Genomic DNA, 23,794 nt, shown 5'->3' on the forward strand with positions numbered 1-23,794 from the left:
TCGCTTCAGAGCACCTCTGGCCACAAAACTGCAATATCCATTTGAAACAAGGACACCTGCTCTTATTTATTTATGGGATTCTTTGTCTTTTCTTGTCATTTTATGAGTCAAGGGTGTATGTCTTGAATGTATCACACGTGAGAACATATCAGGGACTCACCCAGGCAGCGGTAGGGCACCACAATGTGCAGGTGACTGCGACACTGCTGGCGCCCCTTCTTGCACCAGTTCTGGATGCTGACTGGCTGGTTGGCCTCCACCACATTGGTAATCTGGAGCTCGGGGTACACCTACACACATAATTATACATTACATTAGAGTCACGACGAAGCTGAAAACGAGTAGGTGCTCTTCTTCACATCCATTAATCCATCACTTGTAGTTCCTCACGTGTCCTACGCACACTTTACCTGAATAGTTTGTTAACGTAATCCACTCCCTTACTTTAGGAAATGTGTTGTTTTCCCAGATGGTTTTTTTAAATCTTTGCATTACTGCAGTGCTCCCTGATGCTTGGCGCACTCTGCTGTTTACCTCCATGTTCCTCTCAGCCGTGCATGACATCTGCCTCTGCACAATATTCTTAGTCGACGAGTCATAATCCCCGTCCAAATACATCACCCCTCATTCTGTATCATGACACCCCCTCTTCAATGTGCTCTCCTCTCGTATCTCTCTAAACGCAGAGGGAAAGAATTCCATAACCTTGGTTCCTCGTCACTCTCACATTTTCCATTCAGCTTCGGGAAGGACAATTCCAAGGTTCTCCATATCTCTCTGTTTCTTTTTGATATCCAAGTTCAAAATGTAAAAACAATTTGAACCTGGGACCTCCGGCTGATTCAGTAATACGCGTTTGTTTTCACTGGATTGGTTATCAGCTGAAACAATGGAGAACTTATCTTCCTTTCAGTCCGTCTTACATGCTTTTCAGAGACATCTCATTATGCATCACATGTGCTTATCAGACAACTCCCAGTGCAGTGATAGCCTGCACTACACTGCTGGAATACTGCTTCAAAAGAAATCTTGTGGTTAAAAGGATAGACGTTTTCTTTGGTCAAACAACAACACGGAGGTCCAGTTAGTTTTACACTAATTAAAGTAAAGTCACATGGACTTAAGCAGCTTTTTTACTGAGCTGTTTCGGCACCATGTCAACCTGCCAAATTGGGATTTTGGTTAATAAAAACAAATCTGCTTGTATTCTCTGTAACCCACTCGTGATGGGACTTCTGTGCTCTTACGTTCTCTCAAACCAACAGGAACAAATTCCTCCGTCTGTCCTCTAACATCCATACGACTTTGTGATTTTGGTAGCTTTCGTTCATTTGGTTCAGATTGCATTTTCAGGCATCTTTCATGCGTTTTATTGGCATCACCTGCGGTGAAAATTGTTCTCGCTTGCCCAAAAATACCAAAATAAAATTGACAATCCAATCTTGCTTGTTACGAACTCCCCCCAAGGTCTTCTGCACTGCTACCGGCTCAATCATCAATTTGCACTAAAAAAAAAAATATACGACCCAAAAAGAAGACGATAAAAATGTATCGTCTCGGCTTATTGCTCACACAAAACAAACTAAACACTGGGTAATTACAGTTTAAGTGTTCCATATATCGCATCATACGTGCATGACAGTGGCTGAAAATGATGATTACAAATGGTCCAAAATGGCCTCTCTATCTCTACCAAAAAAACACCTTGAAATGTTACCTTCACACTATTATTATTTTTTTAATACTATCCTGAAATTCTATATCTACACACCCCCCCCCCCCCCCACTCCTATTTTCTCCTTGCCTTTAGGCTTTTTACTACAATACATACAATAAAGATTCATCTCAGCTTTAAACAGTGGATTAATATGATCATGTAATACCAGACTTCATTGATTCCACAGGGAAAATAAACAGTTGTATGAAAAAGAGCAGCTTCTGTTGGGTTTACCTCCCGGGCTAGAACACACACACCCCCACACACACACACTTTACCTCCTGGCAGTACTGCAGGATGCCCTCTTTGGTGCCGATGCAGCTCTTGGTGCCCGAGGGGTCCGGCTCCCACTTGCCGCTCTGCACGTTGATGTGCATGTTGAGTTTACCGCAAAACATGGCCACCTGGGGCTCTGCCAACAGACCCATGGAAACATCTGTAGGCACCTAGAGGTTAGGGGAGAGACAGGGGGAGAGATTTAATGAGATATACTGCTCATGTTAAAGCTCCTTGTGCTGAGAAACGCAAGACGGATGCAATTAAATTTCATTACTCAGATAGAAAGTGAGAGGAGAGGAGAGGAGATTAACGCGTTAGATGGAAAGTAAAATGAGGTGAGCTGGTTTAAGATGAGAGGAGCGGGGAGAGAGATGAGGATGAGGCGCAGGAACACATTTCTTTCTCTCTTAATTTCATCAATATTTGGGGTTTAATTTCTGTGTTCCCGGAATCAAACTCTCAAGTGTGGCAGTGCCAGGATCCCGCTCAATGCCTCTGTTCATATTTGCCTTTGGGTGGGTGTTGTCGAGTGTGGAAAGGAAGAGTGAAAGAAAAAAGTGATGGACATCAAAAATCTATATTTTTATAGGAATAAATTGCCTCAAACAGGCCTGGAGCAATCCAATACACCCTCACACACACACACACACACACACACACGCACAATACCATTTATGGGAATAGTGTACATATCTCTGTGCCCATGCTGTCTTTTCTTCACAGGCAACATACTGCTTATATAACCCTCTGTTGATTCATTTTGGGTTTGTTTCTCTCCGCAGCACATAGTGTGCACAAGAGCAGGTTGGCCGGAGGCGAGGGGAGTGTGTGTCAGGAAAAGTGTGTATGTGTGAGACAGAGAAAGTCCGCCTTTGGCATGAATATATTATTTTTTCGTGTTGGTTTGTGCCTCTGCGTGTGTGCCATTGCTGTCTGCCTGCATAAGGAGGTTTTGCGCTGAAGCCCCCTTAGGAGAGGAGGTGCAGACAAACCACTGAATGTCTGCATTGTACTGGCAAATGAGCTAGAACAAAATGGGAGGGAATATGGAGGGGAAAAAGAGAAGAGGGGGGAGAGGGAGTGTTGCCATTGTGTGCTCTCTAATCTTGTTAATGGTTTTGAAGGCCCTGGCAGGCAAACAAATGTTGTTTTGTGAGATGGATAGCATATTCGTTTCCTTCCAGACTCGATTCTCTCCAAGCAGCCAGGGGCATAAAGTCCTCCTCCAATATGAGAATAGCTGATGGGGGACATCAATTTGGATACATTGGAAGCTGAAAACTCAAATCTTTGGATCGATTTAGCGAGCATGTATGTATGAAAAGACGATTGCATCAGCTCTCATTATTACACATATTGACTGTGTGGAAGAAGGAGAAGACAGCCGTCTCTGGAGCTGTTAGTTCCTTTTCTATTGTCACCTGATTATGCCCAGAGAAGCCGGGCAGAGCAGACTGTAATGATTAGTTTAAAAGCTATATATATATATATATATAGACATTTAAATAAATAGTGAGCGGTTGCATTACAGAGTGTCTTGGATCAACTGTGTCGAGCTTTACTTTTCTCGGTTTTTGCTCCTTTATTGTTTGTCTCCTACGTGTTTCAGTTGCAGATGATTCAACAAATTGCTCGTACTGCATGTGGTGCAGACACCACCCTGTCAAGCCTTCAGACTAGACCAGTAGACATCACACTGCATTGTTGGCAAATAACTACGTGGTAATAACAGTAAAACAAGTACAAAATGTGTAAACTGATATTGACGGTTTCTTTGTGAGACGACCCAGGAGCAAAGAGAAAGACACGATGATACAGTGACAAAGTCCAATGATTTGGAGTCACACCTCTGGTTTTAAACGCTGCGTTATCTACGGCCTCTGAAGTAATGAACTGCAGCAGTGTTAAAGCTCTACACAGCTACCATGACCCACCACTTACATCGCCTACAAATGTAATTAATAATAAGGTTTCGATCTGCTTCGATGAGCTAATGGTTTCGGATTTTGTCATGTTCTCATGAGATAGTGCTATTTATCCATCTACCTCTTTGCTAAAGGCGGTTCAGCCATTTACTGCAGTCAAAATGAGGTTACAAAGATCACAAACACAGATCAGCTTACACTTCCATGGGCCAAACATGCATAAGATGAGCCACAAGCTGTGGTAGCAAGGAAGTCAGTAAATCCCTCACACACACACAACACACCACACGCACACAACGTAGGGAGTACAATCCCCTCTTGTCCCCAGCCCCTTCAGCTCCAACACATGGCAACTTAACACGAGTGGCCATCAGTCTTGACACGGGGCCATCTGCAGCACACAAGGTTATTTAGAGGTTTGATTCCCACACTGCAATCTGTGAGTGAGCAGCGCTCACAGGACACAGATCAAATCCCATCCTGCTCATTAATAGTTAAACCCAAGGCAACGTGAGGGCAGAAAGTTTTCAAATAATCTTTAAAAAAAGTTGTCTGCATGTGTGCTATCTTTTAATTAACTCACTTTCCTGGGTGCCCAGTTTCGTTTTGACCTTATCTGCCCACCCTCTGGCCCCTCCCTGTCGCTATTGAAAGAGATAAACCAACTTCCTCTCCGCTTTAGGCACAGGTAGGAACATCAGTGCCAACTGCCTCTCTGACATTCAAATTCTTTGTGTCATCCTCTTTTGGCTGGCAAATCATATCCTCGCCAATCGCTCTCTCTTCTCCTTACTGCCTTTCAGCCTCTCCACTGCTATCTCTCCACTGCTCTGTCTTCTGCTGAAGCAGGAGGAGGGGGAGGAGGAGGGGGAAGGGGGAGTGGGATCAGCCAAGCCTTTGCTGCAAGCTTATAAATCAGAGTCCCAGGATGATGGCGGAGGCAGGAGCGGGAGGAGAAAGTGAGAGAAGGAACAATAATCACAATGGGGAGAGACAGGGAGAGATTGGAGAACAGATGAATTGGACAATAAGCCTTCGGGCTCGAGCAGAAGGTCAAGCGCTCTGTGAAACAGAAATGATGTGGGGATGGAGAGCCGGAGACAGGCTGAAGGAAATCAGGGAAGGCTTAAAAAGGGAAAAGATGGGTAACTCTGGTGTCAGACAGTTTAGAGAAAAAGAATGAGCACATCTTCTGTTGAATTCAGTGCCGGCTGCGTCAAAATGTACAAAAAGATCCTCTGTGATTATACTGTCTACAGAAACAATCACTGCAATCAGGGCGGGAGAAACACGGGATTGCATACAATTAGCATTTTACAAAAGAAAGGATAAGAACAGTATATTGGATGTTTTTAGTTGTCAATGCCAGGAAGCTAGAATCTACCATGAGCAAGCGACAGATGGACTTAAAGACTGACAAGTGGTGAGACACATCAGCGGCAATGTGTTAGCATATTATAAAAGGAGACACCAGGCTTCCCTGCTCTCCTTCTCTCTCCGTCTTTATCCTATCTCAGCTCTGCTTCACATTTCTGCCAGTCTGCCAGCCGGTCATCCTGCAGGGAGGGGAGGGAGCACTGGGCACTGAGGATTAACACGGCAGCCTGGTCAGGAGAAATATCCCCCTTTGGTTTCAATCTGGCATGATAGCCATCACCGTAACGACAGGGAATAAGCCAGAGGAAAGGAGGTCGACACTATATCAGATTGACCCCGACATGATAGTTCAATTAAAGTCAGCAGAAACCCCAGGCACATATTGCTTGGCGTGCTACTTCTCCCCTCAACACAAATTACAAGTCATGCAACTAAAGCACTTATCCATCAAAAATATAAATCAGCTTCTTGCCGCACTTATTAACCACGCTAGTTGATGAAAGACTTCAGAGTTTGACAAGAATGAGAGCAATAAATTGCAGTCGAGGAAGCTACCAAAGTCATTACAATAAAGAGATTTGCAGCAGGGTAAGACTCACGGCTGTGTGTTTGTTTGCTATTTGTAGAAAACATGGCAAAATCAAGTCAGTCGTGGAAATAGAATAGAGACTTAAGCTACTGACCCATTAAGTTGCATGTAGCCCATGTCCTAAATTGTTTAATCTTGGCATGCGATGTTAGTTTATAAACTTTACAAAACGTTCAACATCCTCAGAATGATTTGAAGATGAAATGGAATTAGTTTCCCCCCCCCCCCCCCCCGAGGGAGGCACATAAAAAGGAAACTAAAAAAAAAAAAACACAAACAGACAAACCAACAATTTAATAATGTAATGCAATAACATACAAGTTTGTGGTCGTAAAGCGATTAAAGTCAGATTATTTGCTCCTGCAATTTGATAGATTGGTTTGCTCCCCCGAGGAGGTTTATGACGAGCTCACTGCTGCAGTTCACATCGACCGTCCACACGTGGGACTTTGTTACACCTTAATTCAAATCACGGTTCCCATCTCGGACAGGTGGCCTACTTCCACAGCTTGAAACCATGACCCAAATCACATCCAGGCAAACCTTAGACGCACGCAACAGGATCTTTGCTTCATCATCATGAGTCTGACTTTCATATGTTCCGCCTTAAAGGATTATTCCGGTGTATTATAAAAGGTATTTTGTATTTTTCCGGTGCACTCACTTTTGGTTTGATAATGTGGTTTAGATTAGAGATTAAACAATAAGTATATTAACTGATTATTACATTGGCAGAATATTTATGTGCAAATATCTTTTGCTCAATCAATTAATCAAGTTGTTTTTCCAAACAAAAAAGACGTGACTTGGCCGGGTCTGTTGTTTACAACCCGTCTGACTGCTCATGCTTCTGGCTTCATAATTATGCATTGTAGCAACCTCTGAGTTCCCAGATCTCAGAAATCACATTAGAGAGTACATTGTTATCATAACTGAAAGAGATAATGAATCCTTTACAAGCTCGTCTCCCTATTGACTACTTTGACTTCGGGAGAAAACACAAATTAGCGGCAAACTCAAAAAATATTCAGCCAAAGAAAACACTTTTATAGTCTGAATTTCTGCCCCTCCCCTCTCAAAGGCAAGAACCTTCTCATCAATCAATGCACAGCACTCCCCATGTGTAAAACTTTGCAAGGCATAATAACTTTCTTCCCCTTTATGTAAATTGCCTACCCATTCCCATCTGAAAGTCATTATGTAAAGGGACTGTAAAATGTACTGATGTGTGTGAATGAATCCGCTTATGGCTGGCGCACTCACAGATGTGATCTGCGGCACTAAAAAGCAGAAAAAAAACCAAGAAAATGTTTATTACCCATTAAATGTAAATGGGTGGTTGTCAAAAAAAAAGAAATATTGCTTCACACGCTTGCAAAACGCCAACTAAATCCATTCTTACACACACATACACACGCCATGTAGCTTCTCACTCACCACAGAGGCAGTTTAAAGTACACACACACACACACTTGGGAAGTGTCCCTGTGGGTGCTGGTCCTGCGGTGCTATTAATTGTAAAGTCTTATCTGAGTGGCCCAGGCCTGCCATGGGGAGTTGGGTGAAGGTGGTGGGGGCGGTATAGGGGGAGGGTGTCTTAGATCATCTCTCATCCCAGGGGGAGACTCCCTGGAGAGCAGGATGTGTCGCACAGCCCCCCCCACAGACACACACTTTCTGGCACAGGCATCTTTGGCTACTACTTCCAAACTAGTAGCTAAAGACAAGGCTCTATTGTCCAGGCTGGGACATATTGAACCACAAGATAATGTCAACTGCTGAGTGTTCCCTATGTGGAGACACAGAAAGAATATCTCCTGCAAGAGGCAGTAACACAATGCAAATAAGGCCTTTATTGTGTTATCACTGCTAGCTTTGGGTCATTAATCAATCAATTGTGGTGGAATCGAGCACAAGCCCGCCTGTCTGTGGGTTGTTTACAAGATGCACAGCCGTGGGAATTTGTTTGCTTAGCTCGGGAGGATATGTGACGGCTGAATTAGATAAGACTGGCAAGGTGACAGAAATGCTCTCGCACACAGTGGCAATGTCTGTGCACACCCATACACACTCTATAATCACCTTGGCAAGCATGGCCCTGCTGTTACTTAAAACCTTCAGATCGTCTTTGACCGGACTTAAAGTGTGTGTGGAACGCTATCCCACTCTGGTGTGTGTGTGTGTGTGTGTGTGTGTGTGTGTGTGTGTGTGTGTGTGTGTAAAGCTATCTGCGCCTCATGTTTTGGAAGCAGATTTAGTGCGTAGTGTTCAGTTTCACTGATTACAGGGCAGCCAGACCCTCCTCCATTCCTCTCACACTCCCTGTCGGACACAAGTTCAATTACAGGGCACATGTAAAACCAGACAGAACTCTTTCACCAAATAAATAAATAGCGGGGGCAAAACAGGAGCTCCAGCCTGAAGATGTGCAAGAAAAAAATAGGAAACTGGGTGTGGGATTGATTGACTTGCTCATCCTGTAAGCAGCGCTTAGCTTGGGGGGTAAATCGAGGTGAATCAGGTTATGATGAAACCTTAGCATCCTGAGTAACACAGACTGCTTTTTAGATATTGATCTCCTCACATATTGGGTTTAAAAAGGTCAAACGTTTCCGCAAAGTCAAAACACAAATCGATCAAATGATTTCCTGACATCTAAGATCAACCGCGCCCATATACAGACTGTCTGTGTGCATGCCTTTAAATTTCTTCTTACTTAGAGCTCATCCCAGCAGTCCTCGTCCTCAAAAGTTTTCAGCGAGTCTGTGAGGAGACTCTAAGTTTACTTGAAGCATTATTTTAATTCATTTATATTCAATGCGATTAAGCTTTGTCTCGAGGGGCTCCTCAGGAATTAGCATCTCAGACAAATCTCTTTAAAATCTGATTAGAAGTGTGTAAGAAACATTGTTCTGACTTCTGCCCACTTAATTTGGCGAGACATGATGGAGAGACTCTTGGTTTCCTTAGTAATAATCACCATGGATACGGAGCCTCCTCTCAACCCCGGGGGAACTGCATGTTATAACCTTCCTCTGTCATCGCTGTGGCAACCTGAGGCAACATCATTATCCAAGTCACCTGGGATCATCAGAGAGGTGTGTGTGTGTGTGTGTGTGTGTGTGTGTGTGTGTGTGTGTGTGTGTGTGTGTGTGTGTGTGTGTGTGTGTGTGTGTGTGTGTGTGTGTGTGTGTGTGTGTGTGTGTGTGAGATCAACATTAAACCAACATAATGGCCGGTTCATTCAGTAACGGCCTGCTAAAACTGCCTCGACCTCACTGGTTACTCCTTTTTTTTTACATCATGTTTGCAGTCAACTTTCTTTCCCAATGGGCCATGTCATAAAGAAGTCATAAAGAAATCATAACACTCAGCATGCTGGTCCCTTGCTTGGATGCATCAATCCTACAATTATTCTCAGCAAAAAGATTCATTCTCCAATTATAATCGTGTTTTTCATCATTTGTCGTCTGCGTCACACACACACACACACATAATGGAAAATTGGAAAAACACCAATTAACTTAGCATATTTTTCCTAATGTGCTCATTTGCATTATTAGAGTTAAACCCAACTATTTTTTTCTTAGAAAAGACTGCAGAATTTTTTTAAAGAAGCTGAAATCAAGTATGTTACAAGCAGATGCCTCATAGCTGCATAACATTATTTACGGATGATTGCGAGTTGATCAGTGTTGTTGCTAGGAGTCATTGTAAATCAGGGCCCTGGGGTGCTGATGGGGGTGTGTGTGTGTGTGTGTGTGTGAGTGTGTGTGTGTGTGTCTGGAATCCTCCTCAGTAGTTACGAGCACCGACTCCACACAGGGCCGGCAGGTAAACTGGGAACACAGTCTGTATTTCTAAAAAAAAGAAAACAGTCACTAACGGAAGAATACTTCCGATTTATAATTACCTGTACTTGCTTCAACGTGACGAGGATCCCAAATGAAAATCTATGTGTCTTGGGGTTTTCTTACAAAGCATACTGTCAATTCAAACATGAGGGAGTTTCGAAACAATGGCTTCCTCTCTCTCTCACGCACACACACACACACACACACGACTAGTTCTGCAGCACTCCTGCCCTCTGCACAAACTCAGGAAGTCCGCTTTTATGATGGAGACCAAACAGGAAACGGATCCAGAAATAGCAGGCCACAGTAAATAATACCAGTCCACTTTCTGACGCAAATCTCCATCCCACCCCTCTTTTCTCGTTTGCACCCGCTACACACCCACATACACAGAACTTGGCATTTCAAACAAGTGTTCTAATTTCACACTTGGACTCCGAGAGGACTCGTCATCTACAATTGATGGCGTGTCCCAAAGGAGGTAGTAGTTTCATAAACTGTGACTCTCAAGCCGAGGGCATGCAGCACATCAGCAACATGCCGTATGGATGACACAGCGCTTTAGAGAAAAAAGCGAGAGTGAGAAATTGTTCTGGTGGAAAATGGTAAAATGAGGGGAGGAAAGGGGGAAATGGGTGAGAAGAACGACGAATAACACACAGCGGCCTAATTATAGTCCAAGCACCAGGCACCTGGGGAACACTCCAGTGCTATGGCAACCCTGAACACCCAGGGCGGTGAGAGGAGACAGGGGAAGAGAGAAGTGAGAGGATGAGATCATTTCTGTAAGTGGAGGAAAAGAACCCTCGTGTTGACAGAGGGGGTGAAACCGAAAAAACTTCCTCATTTACAAGAAACGCTCTTAAAGATTCTTTAAAGAGTCAGCAACCTCCGCAGGAATCAAAGGTGTACCGGGGCAAAGCGGCTTCTTAGTGTGCATAAATAAGAGGAAATGTGGTTGGAGCGATGGAAACCAGTCGGGGGGGGAAAAAAAAAAAGACCACAGAGAGTCAAGCGCCGCTGTGGTTGCAGGAAATATTTATATGTTGGAAGAATTGGTTTTGTTGGAAAGATTGTGTTTGGATTTGTCATATTAAACTGCTGAAATGAAGTAAAGAATTTGAAATCAATTTGCTTCATTTTAAATTCAGCTCATACTGTATCATACCGAAAAACCACAAAGGGACATACTTCTAACAAGCCGGCTTGTGTTTTTTGGCTATTTTAGGTTTTTGTTTCTATTTCTGCACTTTCTGACCTTCTGGTCGGAGCATCAACAGCATCTGGAACACGTCTGGAGTTGGCAGTGAGGACTGTGCTTTACAAATACAACTCAAGATATAAATCCTTAGAACCAGGAATAAGTACTTAGGTACAATTCTGAAGTAATTCTACTCCACTACAATTCAGAGGCAAATATTTTACTTTGTACTCCATTTAATTTATCTGACAGCATCAGTTAGATTAGGAACACAAAATATAATCAACAATTAATTATGTTTTATTACAGGTTAAGATGAAGCTTTATTCATCCCAAGGTGAAATAAGAAAGAGCTATCTGGCAGTGAAAAGATTCTCCTTTAACACAGTAATGCAGCACTGATTAGTATTCAATAGTATAAAATATATTATTCTGAAATGGGCTGTTGTGCAGAATGTGCACTTTAAGTACATTTGGCTGATAATACTTTCATACAGTTTCATACAGGGCATTTTAGCTTATTTATTGATAGTCTATATGCACGTAGAGAATCTTTTTCTAACCCACTTTGTTGTATGTTTTTTTAATTTATTTTTAGTACGGAGGTATCAAATGTGCTGTATGCCACTCTGGTTTCACAGAGATATCTCCAGAATGAATTTGTGGTGCCACTTCATATCAGCTTTAATGCACTTCACCCAGAATAAATTCCCAGGGACAAAAGTGTGGGCGGTACCTGTGCTGGGCTCCTCTCTTATAACTGAAAGCTTAAGAGGAGGTGAGCCGGTTTATTTGCTTCATTACACCTCCAGTCTGGGACCCGACAGAGAAGACACAAGGAGCCTGTTGGATCGGCTGCACCATTAAGTCAAACAACCGCCGAGTGCCAGGCGGGTACGAGTCATGATGTGTGACGACACACACACACACACACACACACACACACGTCATAAATCATCATGTACTGATTGCAGCACCATCCGTTAGTCACAAGGGCGTAAATCTACACTTCAATGTATATACTGATTCATCCATCACACTCTGATAATGTTGCATCTGCGTGATCCAAGATTAAAACTTGATCGTATTGGCCTTGGTCAGATTATTACAGTCGAGGTCATACAGCACATCACAGCCTTGACTGGGACACCTATGATGGAGCTATAAAAGCGTTGACGCCTTAACAAGAAATTGCAGGAACATGGTTTCCAGATGGAGCCCATGAGTGTGTGTGCAGCTTCCTCGCTGATGTGGTGAAAGCTGGGTGCACTCGATGCTGCTGCTGAGTAATTGCGCAGGTCGGGGCGACTTGTTTCTCGGGCTTATTATTCAGATTCTGTACCAACAGATGCTTACTCAGCAGCAGTGAAATGAAGAGTGCGTCTTCGTAGCGCACTGCTGATATTTACAGATGGAAATAACGCTCCGATGGTGATGAATGGTGCTGCCGAGTGGGAGATTTGCTCTAATATGAGAAGTGGGAGGGAGAGCGGCGTGTTCCCCGATGACTACCCGGCAATAAAGCTAAGATTGTTACATGTTTGACCCATTAGGGATAATTATGAGCCGGTAATAACGAGGAAGAGGTGGGCAAGATCAATTAGAGATTGAAAGTGAGGCAACATCTCCATGCAGGCGAGTGACCATCTCCTGCTGAGGAAATAGTTGTGCTCCACACGATGCAAAATTGTCACGTGCATAGAATAGAAGTTAACGGGAGGCAAATGTTAATTTTGTGCGTGACCTGAATCTGAAAGTTCTCCTTAGTCAACAAGCGAGGAAAGACAGCTTCATGTGCCATCAGGTATTTGTTGGATCTAATCAAACCTTCTTGCATTCCTCCCCAGTATCTCATTCAGAGGTCAGTGTGCTCAGCACAAAGCAGGCCTTTGAGCGACGCAGTGGGCTGTTACCGCCGAAATCAGCACTACCAGATTCCTCCCGTGCTTTGAGAGGGGGATGCTACCTTTCAGTAGGAAAACACATTATGAACACACAAAGAAGACTCAGGGAAGTATGGCACGAAGAAGAAAGCAAAGATTACCAGGTAAAAACCAAATTCAATGTTCTCGACCAGGGAAGCTTAGTTTACGCGGCTCCAAAAGACAACACATCAGCGCCATCCCCGTTTCCAGGGACCATGACAACAGAAACAACAGTATCAAAAGGTCAGGAATTCTTTTCTCCAGAACAGACAGCGGGGGATACGGGGGGAACATTAATTGGCAGTGCTGCTGTGTCATTGCTGTTGTTGACACAACCAAGATGGACAATGTGGATGTTTGAACAAGGAATTTTTACAGCCAACTATTTTCCCAACCGGTTGGACATGAAGGACTTTTAGAAAACAAAATGAGGGAGAGACAAAAAACAGGGAGCGCTGGAGACAAACTCCTCTCATGTCTCATTATAAAGAGGACATCCAGTCCTGTCATTTGACAATATCCACTGTTTACTGAGAGGAGGAAAGACAGGCACAGCATGACAAACTGATATAACCTCAGTGACTGCTGTCTTTATTACTGAAACCAGCCAGTTTAACTTACTTAAATGATTATTTCATATTTAAAATAGCTTTTTGTGTCTTCAAATGTCTTGTTTTGTCCCAAACAACAGCCTAAAATCCAGAGATATTCAGTTTACTATCGTATGAGTCTGAGAAAAGCAGAAGATAATCAATTTTCCAAATAGGGCTGTTGATTTTCTGTCGAGCGACTAATCAATAAATTGACTAATCGTTTGAGCTCTAGATGTGACATTAGAAGATATGTCCAGTGCAGTCCCTGTGGAGTTCGATAGCAGATGAAAACACAACAGCAAACATCAGGTTGTTTGTGTCAGTCTGTCAGAATCAGAAAAATATCCAGAGACTGATAAACTGAATTATTCACTGACATTAGTCTCAGTTGACCTGATTTCATCACATCTATAAGACACTTGATTTGAATTAAACAGGTTTCTTAAGTGTAAAAACTGTCACAACACTTCTGCTATCTGCATGTATACTGGAAGCCCTGGGTTTAGCACAACGTTTAAACTATCTCCTATCAACCTGAAGTAGATGTGACAGGTGACAGGTGACAGTGGGATAGTAAAATAAGAAAATGGAGAGAAGATATATTTGTATCAGGTGGATTTTCTCCTTCAAAGAGTTGAAACTGCAGCGTGAGCAGCAGAGAAGGTGCCAGAGAGAAACACTGGCAGCGCCAACAGGCATAATGGCATTAAACTCACTAATAAGGGGAGAGGGCTGGTCCGCCCCAGGCTGAAAGACTGCAGTATGCACACAAACAGACTGCCTGCACCCATCCAAGAGCCATTTCCCAAAGATTCACAAATACACAAAGGCTGGCATCCAACTCCCACGCTCCACACCGCAGGCCCCGTCAGGAAAAAGCAGCTTCCTAGAGCTATGAGTGTGTGTTTGTGTGGGGCGGTCATGAGGGCTATAAACAAGCCCTAACAAGATCAGAAACTTGCAACATGTCGTTTTCAAGTCGGATTTAATCTCGCTTAAATTCCCAAAATTTTAAACAACTTTATCTATCTCATCACTCCTGCCTTTGAGGGGTTTTTTTTTTTAATGTAAATAGAGGACTCCTTAAGTAAGCTAAGCAATGGCTGACAAACAAAGCCACCGCTCTGCTTGAAGAGCAGCCCAAACTATTCATTTCAAGTCCACTGATTATAGGCTACGTGCAGGAAACAAATCAAGGTCGGCTGCCACATTTCACCCGATTCATCTGAAGAAAAAGGCTGAACAGAAATGGCCGGGACAGCAAAATCAAGAGGCCTAAATGGAGTATAATAGTCATTGTTTGGCACTATCGATCTATTACAAGTAACTCATTTATCATGTATACGAGCTATAATTGTTACAACAGACAGCAGCTGCTCCTGAGCCACAATTGCAGCTCCCAGCAGAAACAATGTGTACTGGTGGTTACAGGAATGTGTAATCTTTCTCACAACAAGGCCACGCTGCATACAGTATATTCACTATTCAAAATGTTAAAATAGGTGAAAAATATTCTCGGTTGGGAAAATCCCTATGTTTCAAATGTGTGGGGTTATTTCCTGAAACAAAGTTTGCCTTAAAAAGAGGAACTAAGCATTAAAACCACACAGTATCAAGATTACACAACTGACAATGACGATATAACATTTGCACGAGTGTTGAAAATGACTGTATTTGATGAACTAACTGGAAATATTTCACATTTCAGTGACACATTTGTGCAAGAGCAAGAAACTGACGTGTTAAAAAATAGATATTTTTTGCAGTGTAGCTATTCACAAAGCTGTATTTTTTTTGGCAAAGACGCTTGGAAAATGGATGAGCAGAGATTTTGTGAAACTTGTGTATACATTATTAAAGAATATCTTATATTTCCAAAAGGGACATAACCCCAACCTGTACCATGGGGTTATAACACAGCTTGAAAGGCAACAATGAGAGTCAACGCTCCTGTTGGCTTCCCAGTTTCCCTCGATAAATGCTGCAGTGCACCGCCGCCATCTTACTTCTCTATTCTCTACCATCAGACTGAAATATGAGGGAGAGCGTTTATAACGTTTGTTTCCGGGGATTCTGCCAAATGCACGAGTTCATTTACTTAATTTCAGGCAGAATCAGGCGTCAAGTCTTCATTATGAGGCAACACGACGTCTTATTGACTTATTTTCATTCCCAAAACACGCCCACTCCCTTAAAAATGAGCCCTCGGGATATGGAAAATGAGACAATACGCTTTTCATTTATTCCCTGTAATGAGTTTAAAGGACATTACATTAGCCCTACTTACAGGTAATACGCGTTGTATAACAGCAGCGCGCGGAAGCCATTTGCGCAGTGTTATTGAGGGTACGTAATTTGTTGACAAATCCAACTTGTTTGTAACATTTTAAATCGGAAAAAAAAGCTACTTGCTTCCTAGTTTTACACACAATGTAAAAGGACACATTATGAGCGCAGCTTTAAATCAATAGTGACGGAGATTGTCACATATTCTCAATAAATCACCACACGCTTAAAAGGGAGACTTTGCGCGAGAGGAAAAAAAACGGAGCATCGGAACAGGGGTATTTGAAATAAACACACGTTATTTGTCTATATTTTGTGTTTCCAGTGAGGTACTTATACTAACAAAATATCTGAATATTTACGTGGTGTTGTACGAAACAGCGAAATTTATTTGGAATTACCGAAGTATTCACAATCAGTGTCAAACCAGCTAGCCTTTTATACAAGACTTCCGGTTAAAACCTTCAACATAAAATAGCTGTATGTACCTGCCGTGTCAGCTGTACTCTTTAAGTAGCTCAAATAACCAAGCTATTACCTAATCGGCTATACCTCTACTCCTGGATATTGTCGGGGGTGCAGGAAAATGAAATAAGGACGGGAGATCGGAGACAGTAGACCTGGCTATTGCATTTGTCATCAACGATGCTTGGCGCTCAAACGTAATCCCTATAATCGAGTTTTTGGTGTTAGGATGCCGGCCATGTTGTGTGTCCAGATAATGTGTGTGTTGATCTTTAAAATCATTTAGTTACTTTGATTGAAGTCAAATAGAATCTAAGCTTTAACTCTGAAAGGGCAAGCGCCTATCTTCCGGTCTAGTTGAAGCTAACTCTAGCTAGCTTGACGCAGCTGATAGCAACAATATGGTGGAAATACTACACAAAAAACGTATTTTCTTACCTCGGCAGCCAGAGCCGAAGCCGCTACAACCAGCAGCAGTAAAGCTACTCGGTCCCCCATGTCGTTTCGCTGACACGACGCTCCTAAAGGCGGCGTTTCACCGAACAGTTTAACGTGTGCTTCGGGTGAGAAACTGAGTGTGTTCAGCGCCGGTGACTCCCGTTGTCTGATGGTGAGCGATACCGAGGCTGCACAGCTGCTCTGCAACGGATCACCTGACCACAGTGGAGTGGGATTAACGCACACACACACGCGCGCGCGCACGCACACAAACACGCAGTCTATCGCTCACATACACACGTTATCTTTCTGACGCACATGCACATGTTTTTTTATCTATTATACTCTGAACTCACGCGCATGTAGCCTCCACCAACAGCCACGTGCACATACATTCCTGTTTTAAGACCCATTGTTAAAGCCAAAGCACGTGCACACATGCGCGCAGAATTGATCATTCATATGAAGGTGTCATTTTTTATACATTAAAAACGTTTTAATCACATCTTTAATTTACAACACAGGCACTGAAACAGTAAAGAAACACAAATTAATTTACCTGACTCATTAATATTACAGTTAAATCCCTTCCGTCATTCACAGTCATCCATCACATGTATCAGTCATAGCAGTGAGGCCAATCCACTCTCAATTACAAACTATAATTAGCCTACAACTGCAATTCAAAAAGTATGAATGCTTCACAATTTTCAAGAATTTTCTTATTTTCCACAATTTTGAAAACTGAACTGGGTGAATTATTTTCAACAAAAAAATGTTTTCCCCCCCATTTCAGTTTTCACCCTCACAATGTTTCAAGTAAGGCAATAAAATACAGTCCATTACCAATGACTCAGTCCTCTCAAGTAGCCATTAAAGTCAGTATTATGCATTATGTTCAAGTCTTTATGTCTACACATGGCATTAATCCACCTCACTCGCTGACATTAATCAAGTTTTATTAAAAATAGGTAACTTTTCATAAAAGCAGAGTCTACACTGTGTCCTGGAAATACTTTCTGTCTTAAAGAGTTTAAGAAACATAATAAAGCTTCATTTGTATTACCTTTAAAAAAAAAATGTAAGATGTGAAATGTGAGATGTGAGGTTCCCCTCCATCCTGACAAAAGTGGTCTTCACCTTCATCAAAGTGGCGAGGTGCCTTTGATGTGCACAGCCGGGGACGGATAAGAATTTTGGTTATTAGCGGGGAGGCTGCAGGCTAGCACGGCTGCTAACAGTTAAGTCTATCAGAATGTGGGCCGTTCTGACCAACATTGTGTTCAACTATTATTAATTTCAAGACTCCAGCAGAAATGCAGTGACAACTCGTAGCTGGGAGTTCTGGCCTGCTGAACAATGTTGCACTGGGCCACCCTTTTTTTAAATGTGGAAATGTATGCGGGATCCTTAAATTGTGATTAACCCTGTTCGAGGCCAAAGATGTACAACCATCCAGGTCCGGAAACATAGGCCATGACAGTTTCTTTTGAGCTGGCAGGTAGATGATCTATTCAGGGCATTTCACTTGCGGGTGCAGCCGGGGTACGGAGGAGGAGGGGAGTAGTTGGCCGACCGAGGCTGAGTTGGAGTGTAAGGCGGGGGGTGCAGCGAGGGAGGGTACATCTCGTAGTCGTAGGTGTACGGAGGTGGAGGACCTGAGTTTGAGAAAGAGAAATAAATAAAGAAGTTTAGCAGGTAGGTCAAACACATTTAGTTCCTCCATGATTACAAACTTCCACACGTTAAAAAGGTGAGGAAACCAGCTCCCATTTAACAAAGACTTTAATGGGACAGTTGCACCCTCTAGTGGTTAAACCACGAAACTGCACTCTCTGGAGGACGGGACTTTGACTAAACCTGAGGAAAATCTGGCAGCAAAAAAGTCCTTTTGTTGACCACGATACATCAGTCTCACCAGGGGAACTTACATTATTCACTGAAACATCAAAGCAGAAGAGATGAAAGAAAAGATGAATGGATGGAGCCCAGCTCCAAACCAAAGGGTTGCATCAGAAAAACCTCACATTTATGACACCATTATTATTAATAACGTACAGTCTAACACGTTATAGGAGGACCCTTTATTTTAAAATGTTCAAGTAACGGCTGTGAAGCTCAGAATGAGACCTTGCAACATGAGAAAAAAGCAACTTAATGAATATTTTATATCTTTAAAGCACTATTATGTAAATAAACTAGTAAATAATATAAGGGCCACTAACTAAGTCAATTTAAATCATATATTAATATAGATTAACTCATGTTAGTGGAAAATAAGTGCACGTCACATCCTTCGTCAAGACAGAAAATAATTCATATCACTGTAGATATACGCACATGCATTTATATTGCATTGCTTTGTGTGTTTTAGCACTATGTTTATGAAACATGATCAGAGCTGCAGGGCTGAGCGCAGAGTGGCGATCCAGCGTAGCATGAAGGCGATACACAGAGGAGAATGAAGCGTGATGAATAAATGATGAGCCCCAGAAAGAGCAGCATATTCAGAGTACAGACTCTGATGTACCTGCGAGGACAATGTGGGGACATTGTCGTCGCTTTGCTCCCTTTCAAGCGGTAACAGGGTGGAACAGACGTGAAGCGGTGAGAGCGGACGGTGGGGGGAAAAATCATGCTTACAGGACATTTGGGAGTATTAATGTCTTAACTGCTTGAACAGAGCTCATTGTTAAGTCTGAAACCTTCCCTTCTGAAAAGAATCTCTCTTTGTGTTACTTGTCAAGAATTATGCTCAAGGCCGAGGTGGATCCTGTAACACAGTACACCCATTCTGCTGTTTTCTTTTCATACGTGGTCGCCTGAGGACAGCAGATAAAGTGTCACCGTGGCAGAATGTGAAATGGAAACTGACAAATAAAGTTGGAACCAGTCTGATAAGTCATACTATATAAAGTTATAATGCATTATGAATATTACCACATCATTTAGTAGTACTTTATAAGTCAGTAACAAATTATTAAAAAAGGTGTGTGTGATAAGTTGGTACCACGTTCTGATAAGTCATACTTTAAAAGTTGTAACTAAGTAGTTTTAATAAATCATTTAATTGTGCATTAAAGATAAGTAATTAAGAATAACTTTGCTTTAAAAAAAATCTTTTGAAAGCTGTATAAGTTTAAAATTGTGACAAATGCTTTATTAGTGGTAATAATTTATAATACTATATTCTTTGTGTGTGTGAGGCCCCTGTCGACCCACCTGGGTAACCCTGCGTCACAGTGTTGATGTAGGAGGTGCTGAACACGCCGACCCGCGCGCCCCGCCCGTTCTTCATGCACATACACACGCACAGGAACAAGGCTGCCACCGCCCCCATCAGAAACACCACGCCGAAGACGATACCGGAGATAGCGGTGCCCCTGGAAAACACACACACACACACACACACACACACACACACACACACACACACAGAGAGTGTGAAAGGAGGCAGCTGTCTCAAACGGACATGTCACCAATACTTCTAAGTTGCTGCCATGGAGATGGACTGCAGCATCGGATGTAACGCAGCAGTGTGATGTGTGTGTGATGTGTGTGTGTGCAAAGTGTGTGAGGATGATGTGTTCACTGCAGAGGAGTCTGTTGGCTCTATTGCGTAGATAAAACTCATCACAGTTTAGTTACGTCTTCATAGTCAACATGTCAGAAGGAAACTGACTCTCCACCCCCCCCAAGTCATTCAATATTTTGCACATTACAAATATACAATTTTATACAATACACGGATCATTAAAAACTAAAACACAACAAGTCCGAGAACTGGGTGAAAGCGTTAAAGCAGCTGTGCTGAATCAAGGGAAAAAGAGGTCAAAGGTGAGACCTCTGAAGGGTGTCCTGGCATGTTAAAACAGCTGGTGTGTGACTTAAGTGGTTCGGTCTCATTTGAACTAGAGCTGCAACAATTAGTCGACTTATCAAAAGTTATTAACTGAAAGTAACTTTTCATTCAAAAATGGCAGAAATTGCTTCTTTACTTCCAGAAGCAGAACTGCCCCAAACCTGTATGCAGATAATCAGAGCGTGCTCATAATCTGCTAGCTGTGTCTGTGCGTACACTTACGAGAGGACGTCACCCACGTAGGCGTAGTAGGAGCAGCAGAAAGGCGGCGATCCATCGCAGCAATACTCTATACAGCCCTCACACTGGGCTTCACTGCTGCCTGCAACACACACATCCACACACTGCATTTTAGAAGCTGCTGGTGCAGGATGTTACATTTTGTGGAGCCAGAATTCACCAGAAAGAGAGAGCAAAGTCATTTTGCACAGATGAAGCCTGAAAGAAAGTCTTTAAGAAACACATTGAGCACTTTAGTATTATAACCAATTAATTAAAAAAAGAGGTATAAAGAGCGATTGACCTAAGAAGCACACAACCTCAACCTTTAGCCTCTTATGTATACCTTCAAAGACAGGTTTAAAAGCGTGAAGACTGGCAGTTTATTATGCGCTCAGAGAAGTGGAGAAGCACTTGTCGGTTTTAAAAAAGAAGCAATCAATACCTGTGGAGCGTCGGGGGAAATAAGAACAAAAGAAGATCTCCGTAATGAACTCACACTGGGGCCTTGGGTCTTGTTCTGATAAGCCCAGGAACTCCTGCTAAGCCTGTATTATTGTATTTAAGACTTTTAAAATATCAAATCTGATGTAATCTTTGCTCCTTTTCTTGAATTCAAATCACGATTACAAATCGTCTCCAAGAGATTCTGATCACATGTAAAGGATGAATGATTACACGGCAACAGTTGCTATGTAAGAGCCACGCAGCATTTCACTCAGTTAATAGTAGACATGCTTGATTTATTTTTCCATGTCTGGGCTGACTGAGGCAGCAAATCAAGCCACATGTCCGACCAGCTGAATCAAACACTGTGGGCTGCAAACCAGATGAAGCTGACAAATCTGTGACACAGCCTGAAGAAACAACCACTTTTCCTTTGACTGTAGAGTGTGTTCAGTTGTCTTTGTTTCGAATTTGGAGGACATAATAAGCTGCAAAATCTTTTCTTGTTAAAGTTTTCACCCATTTGTCGATTGGTTTGTTTTGTTTTGTCAGGACAGGGGATATTGTTGAGTATTATTGAGAGGAACTGGATGAAACTCGATGGACAGATCAGGATCAGATGAGGAGTTTGGAGTTGGAAAAATGTTAATCGTCATTAAAAATGAATTAAAATCAGATTGAAATGATTTCTCCGGGTTTAAAAGGGGCTTTCCAATTTCACACACATGGGTAAATTTACGCCTAACAGGTAGGGAATATAATCCTTATGATGTCAGGTAGAGTTGCATTATGGGACGTGGAGGATCCAGTGGTTTTGGAGTTTGACCCATGCTCAGGATCTGAGCCTTTTGTGAATCAGGAAGTGTAATACTACATCACTGCGGTGCCTTTAACAGAAATACAGAGGGCTGTTCAGGAGTTGCACGGGGGGTAAAATTAAGATGATTTAAGAGTTATCATTTATCATTTCTGACTCAATTCATGATCATTTTACATCCCACGTGCTTATACCTGCTGCGAGCAGACGTGGTTTTCGCAGGATCTATTTCACGCTTTTTGTGTGCGCGTGATTAACGTGGTTTGTTATTACCCCCCACCCCATCCTGCTCTGCCAAAGCCTCCATATTCAAAAGCATTGTACACACAGCTGTGCTTCTCTGTACTCGTCTCAACCTGCTGCCTTGACACAAGCCTCTCTCTCATCTGAAGGCTTTTCACCCGGCAGGCTGGGATATTTAATATTTTCGCTGCCGTCTGGAAGGCTGACAGTCTCTCACAATCCAGAGAGAGCACTTCAAATGAAGGACACTGCAAAGAAAACAAACTCTCTGTGCATGTGTGAGTCTCTGCCGAAGATCTGCGTTCTCTCAGCAATCACTCACTCAAATGATGTGTGCCTGGAGGCATGTATGCACATTTCCAGGCTTGAGTTCACATACTGAGAGAAGAGTCCTGCCTTGTAATTACTGCAGGAAGATGCTTTTCTGAAATAACTTGCACTGTGTTATATAAAGTGAGGACGCAGTGAGTGTGCATACCTTTATGATGCAGAAAGGTCTTTGAAATCTAAATTGGAAGCGAACAACAAGGTTTTTTTTTTTGCACTTTTAAGACATTACATTACATTTACACTACACCACTGCAGAAAAGCTGCGATATTTCCATGTCAATGCTGGCATGAGGTCTCAAAAGCAGACTTCTGGCTCTGTATGGGTGGTCCTCAGAGGTCCTGGCTCCTGTCTCTCCACACGCTGGGAGACAATGGCACTATGTCCTTCATCCCCCCCACCTCTTTTCACACACACACCACCAGCTAGTCCTCTCCCCTGCCCCTGCCCCCCCCACATCACTGTACCAGACTTCCCTCAGATTAACACATTTCCAGGAGTGCTTTTGTTTGGAGGGAAACACATCTAAAGTGCTGGTTCCCAAAAAGTGATCATAATAAAATCGGACTTTTCTTAACTTCCCCGACTCTGGATAGGATGGAATAAAAAAAACAAACATAAAATAAAGTGGTCAATTCTGGATATGTGACTGCTTAGAAGTGTATTTAAAGTGAAACAAAACTCACCCGTGAATAAACAAAGCAGCAGCGAGTTCCTCAGCAACTTCCATCTCCCCGCCTGCGTCCTCCTCCTCCAGGGGTTTTCCATAACCCTGCTCTCCCTGCTGTGTGCCCACTTTCTGGGCTGCTTTTATTTTCTTAATCAATGGCAGAAGATAACAAGAAAGCGCTTCTTTCCAGTCACCTATTTGTCTCTTCCAGGAGCATTGTTGTGCCCATTTAAAGACAGCAGCCGACTGCTCGTTAAGACTTCGGGTAATATGTCCCCTTAATAAAAGTGAAGCTCCGTTTGTTCCTCCACGTGTGAGCGTCTTTTCTGCTCCGTCTGTCCCCACACCTCTGACTGACTGCTGAGGTTTTTATTCCACTCCCCTCCCCCGTTTGCTCAAATTACCATGTTGAGTTCACACTGAGGAGGGAGAGGGAGAGACAGAGCAGTATGAAGTCAGCCACAATATGACACAAAAAACGTATCGTCGATATTTTCAAAATAAGACTCTAATTGATATGGCGGTGTACATTATTTTGAAACAATTAAGATAAATTATT

General features: G+C 42.7%; 2 protein-coding genes across 2 annotated transcripts in view; both read right to left on the minus strand.

The window, feature by feature from the left end:
• appa (amyloid beta (A4) precursor protein a) overlaps positions 1–16,872 on the minus strand; it is a 30,416-nt gene extending 13,544 nt beyond the window's left edge. The window contains 3 exon segments of the mRNA XM_029449412.1: positions 161–290; positions 1,996–2,163; positions 16,650–16,872. Of these exon segments, the coding sequence (XP_029305272.1) occupies positions 161–290; positions 1,996–2,163; positions 16,650–16,709 (358 nt within the window). The 5' untranslated portion in view covers positions 16,710–16,872.
• Positions 16,873–17,123: 251 nt separating this feature from the next.
• Positions 17,124–23,666, minus strand: cyyr1 (cysteine/tyrosine-rich 1). Its single transcript, XM_029449609.1, has 4 exons — positions 23,252–23,666; positions 20,734–20,833; positions 19,872–20,032; positions 17,124–18,307 (listed from the first exon to the last, which is right to left on the minus strand). The coding sequence occupies exons 1-4, from the start codon at positions 23,331–23,333 to the stop codon at positions 18,174–18,176; spliced, it is 477 nt and encodes a 158-aa protein (XP_029305469.1). The 5' UTR covers positions 23,334–23,666; the 3' UTR covers positions 17,124–18,173.
• Positions 23,667–23,794: the final 128 nt, after the last annotated feature.

The sequence above is a fragment of the Cottoperca gobio genome, chromosome 2 (assembly GCF_900634415.1).
Source record: "Cottoperca gobio chromosome 2, fCotGob3.1, whole genome shotgun sequence".
NCBI classification, from domain to species: Eukaryota; Metazoa; Chordata; class Actinopteri; order Perciformes; family Bovichtidae; genus Cottoperca; species Cottoperca gobio.

What these genes read in the sequence shown, in the direction of transcription:
- cyyr1 (XM_029449609.1), bottom strand. Translation starts at nt 23,333, where the DNA reads ATGGAAAACCCCTGGAGGAGGAGGACGCAGGCGGGGAGATGGAAGTTG. An exon ending in GCTGCTTTGTTTATTCACGG is followed by an intron (nt 20,834 to 23,251) that starts GTGAGTTTTGTT and finishes TGTGTGTTGCAG; the next exon opens with GCAGCAGTGAAGCCCAGTGT. An exon ending in TACGTGGGTGACGTCCTCTC is followed by an intron (nt 20,033 to 20,733) that starts GTAAGTGTACGC and finishes TGTGTTTTCCAG; the next exon opens with GGGCACCGCTATCTCCGGTA.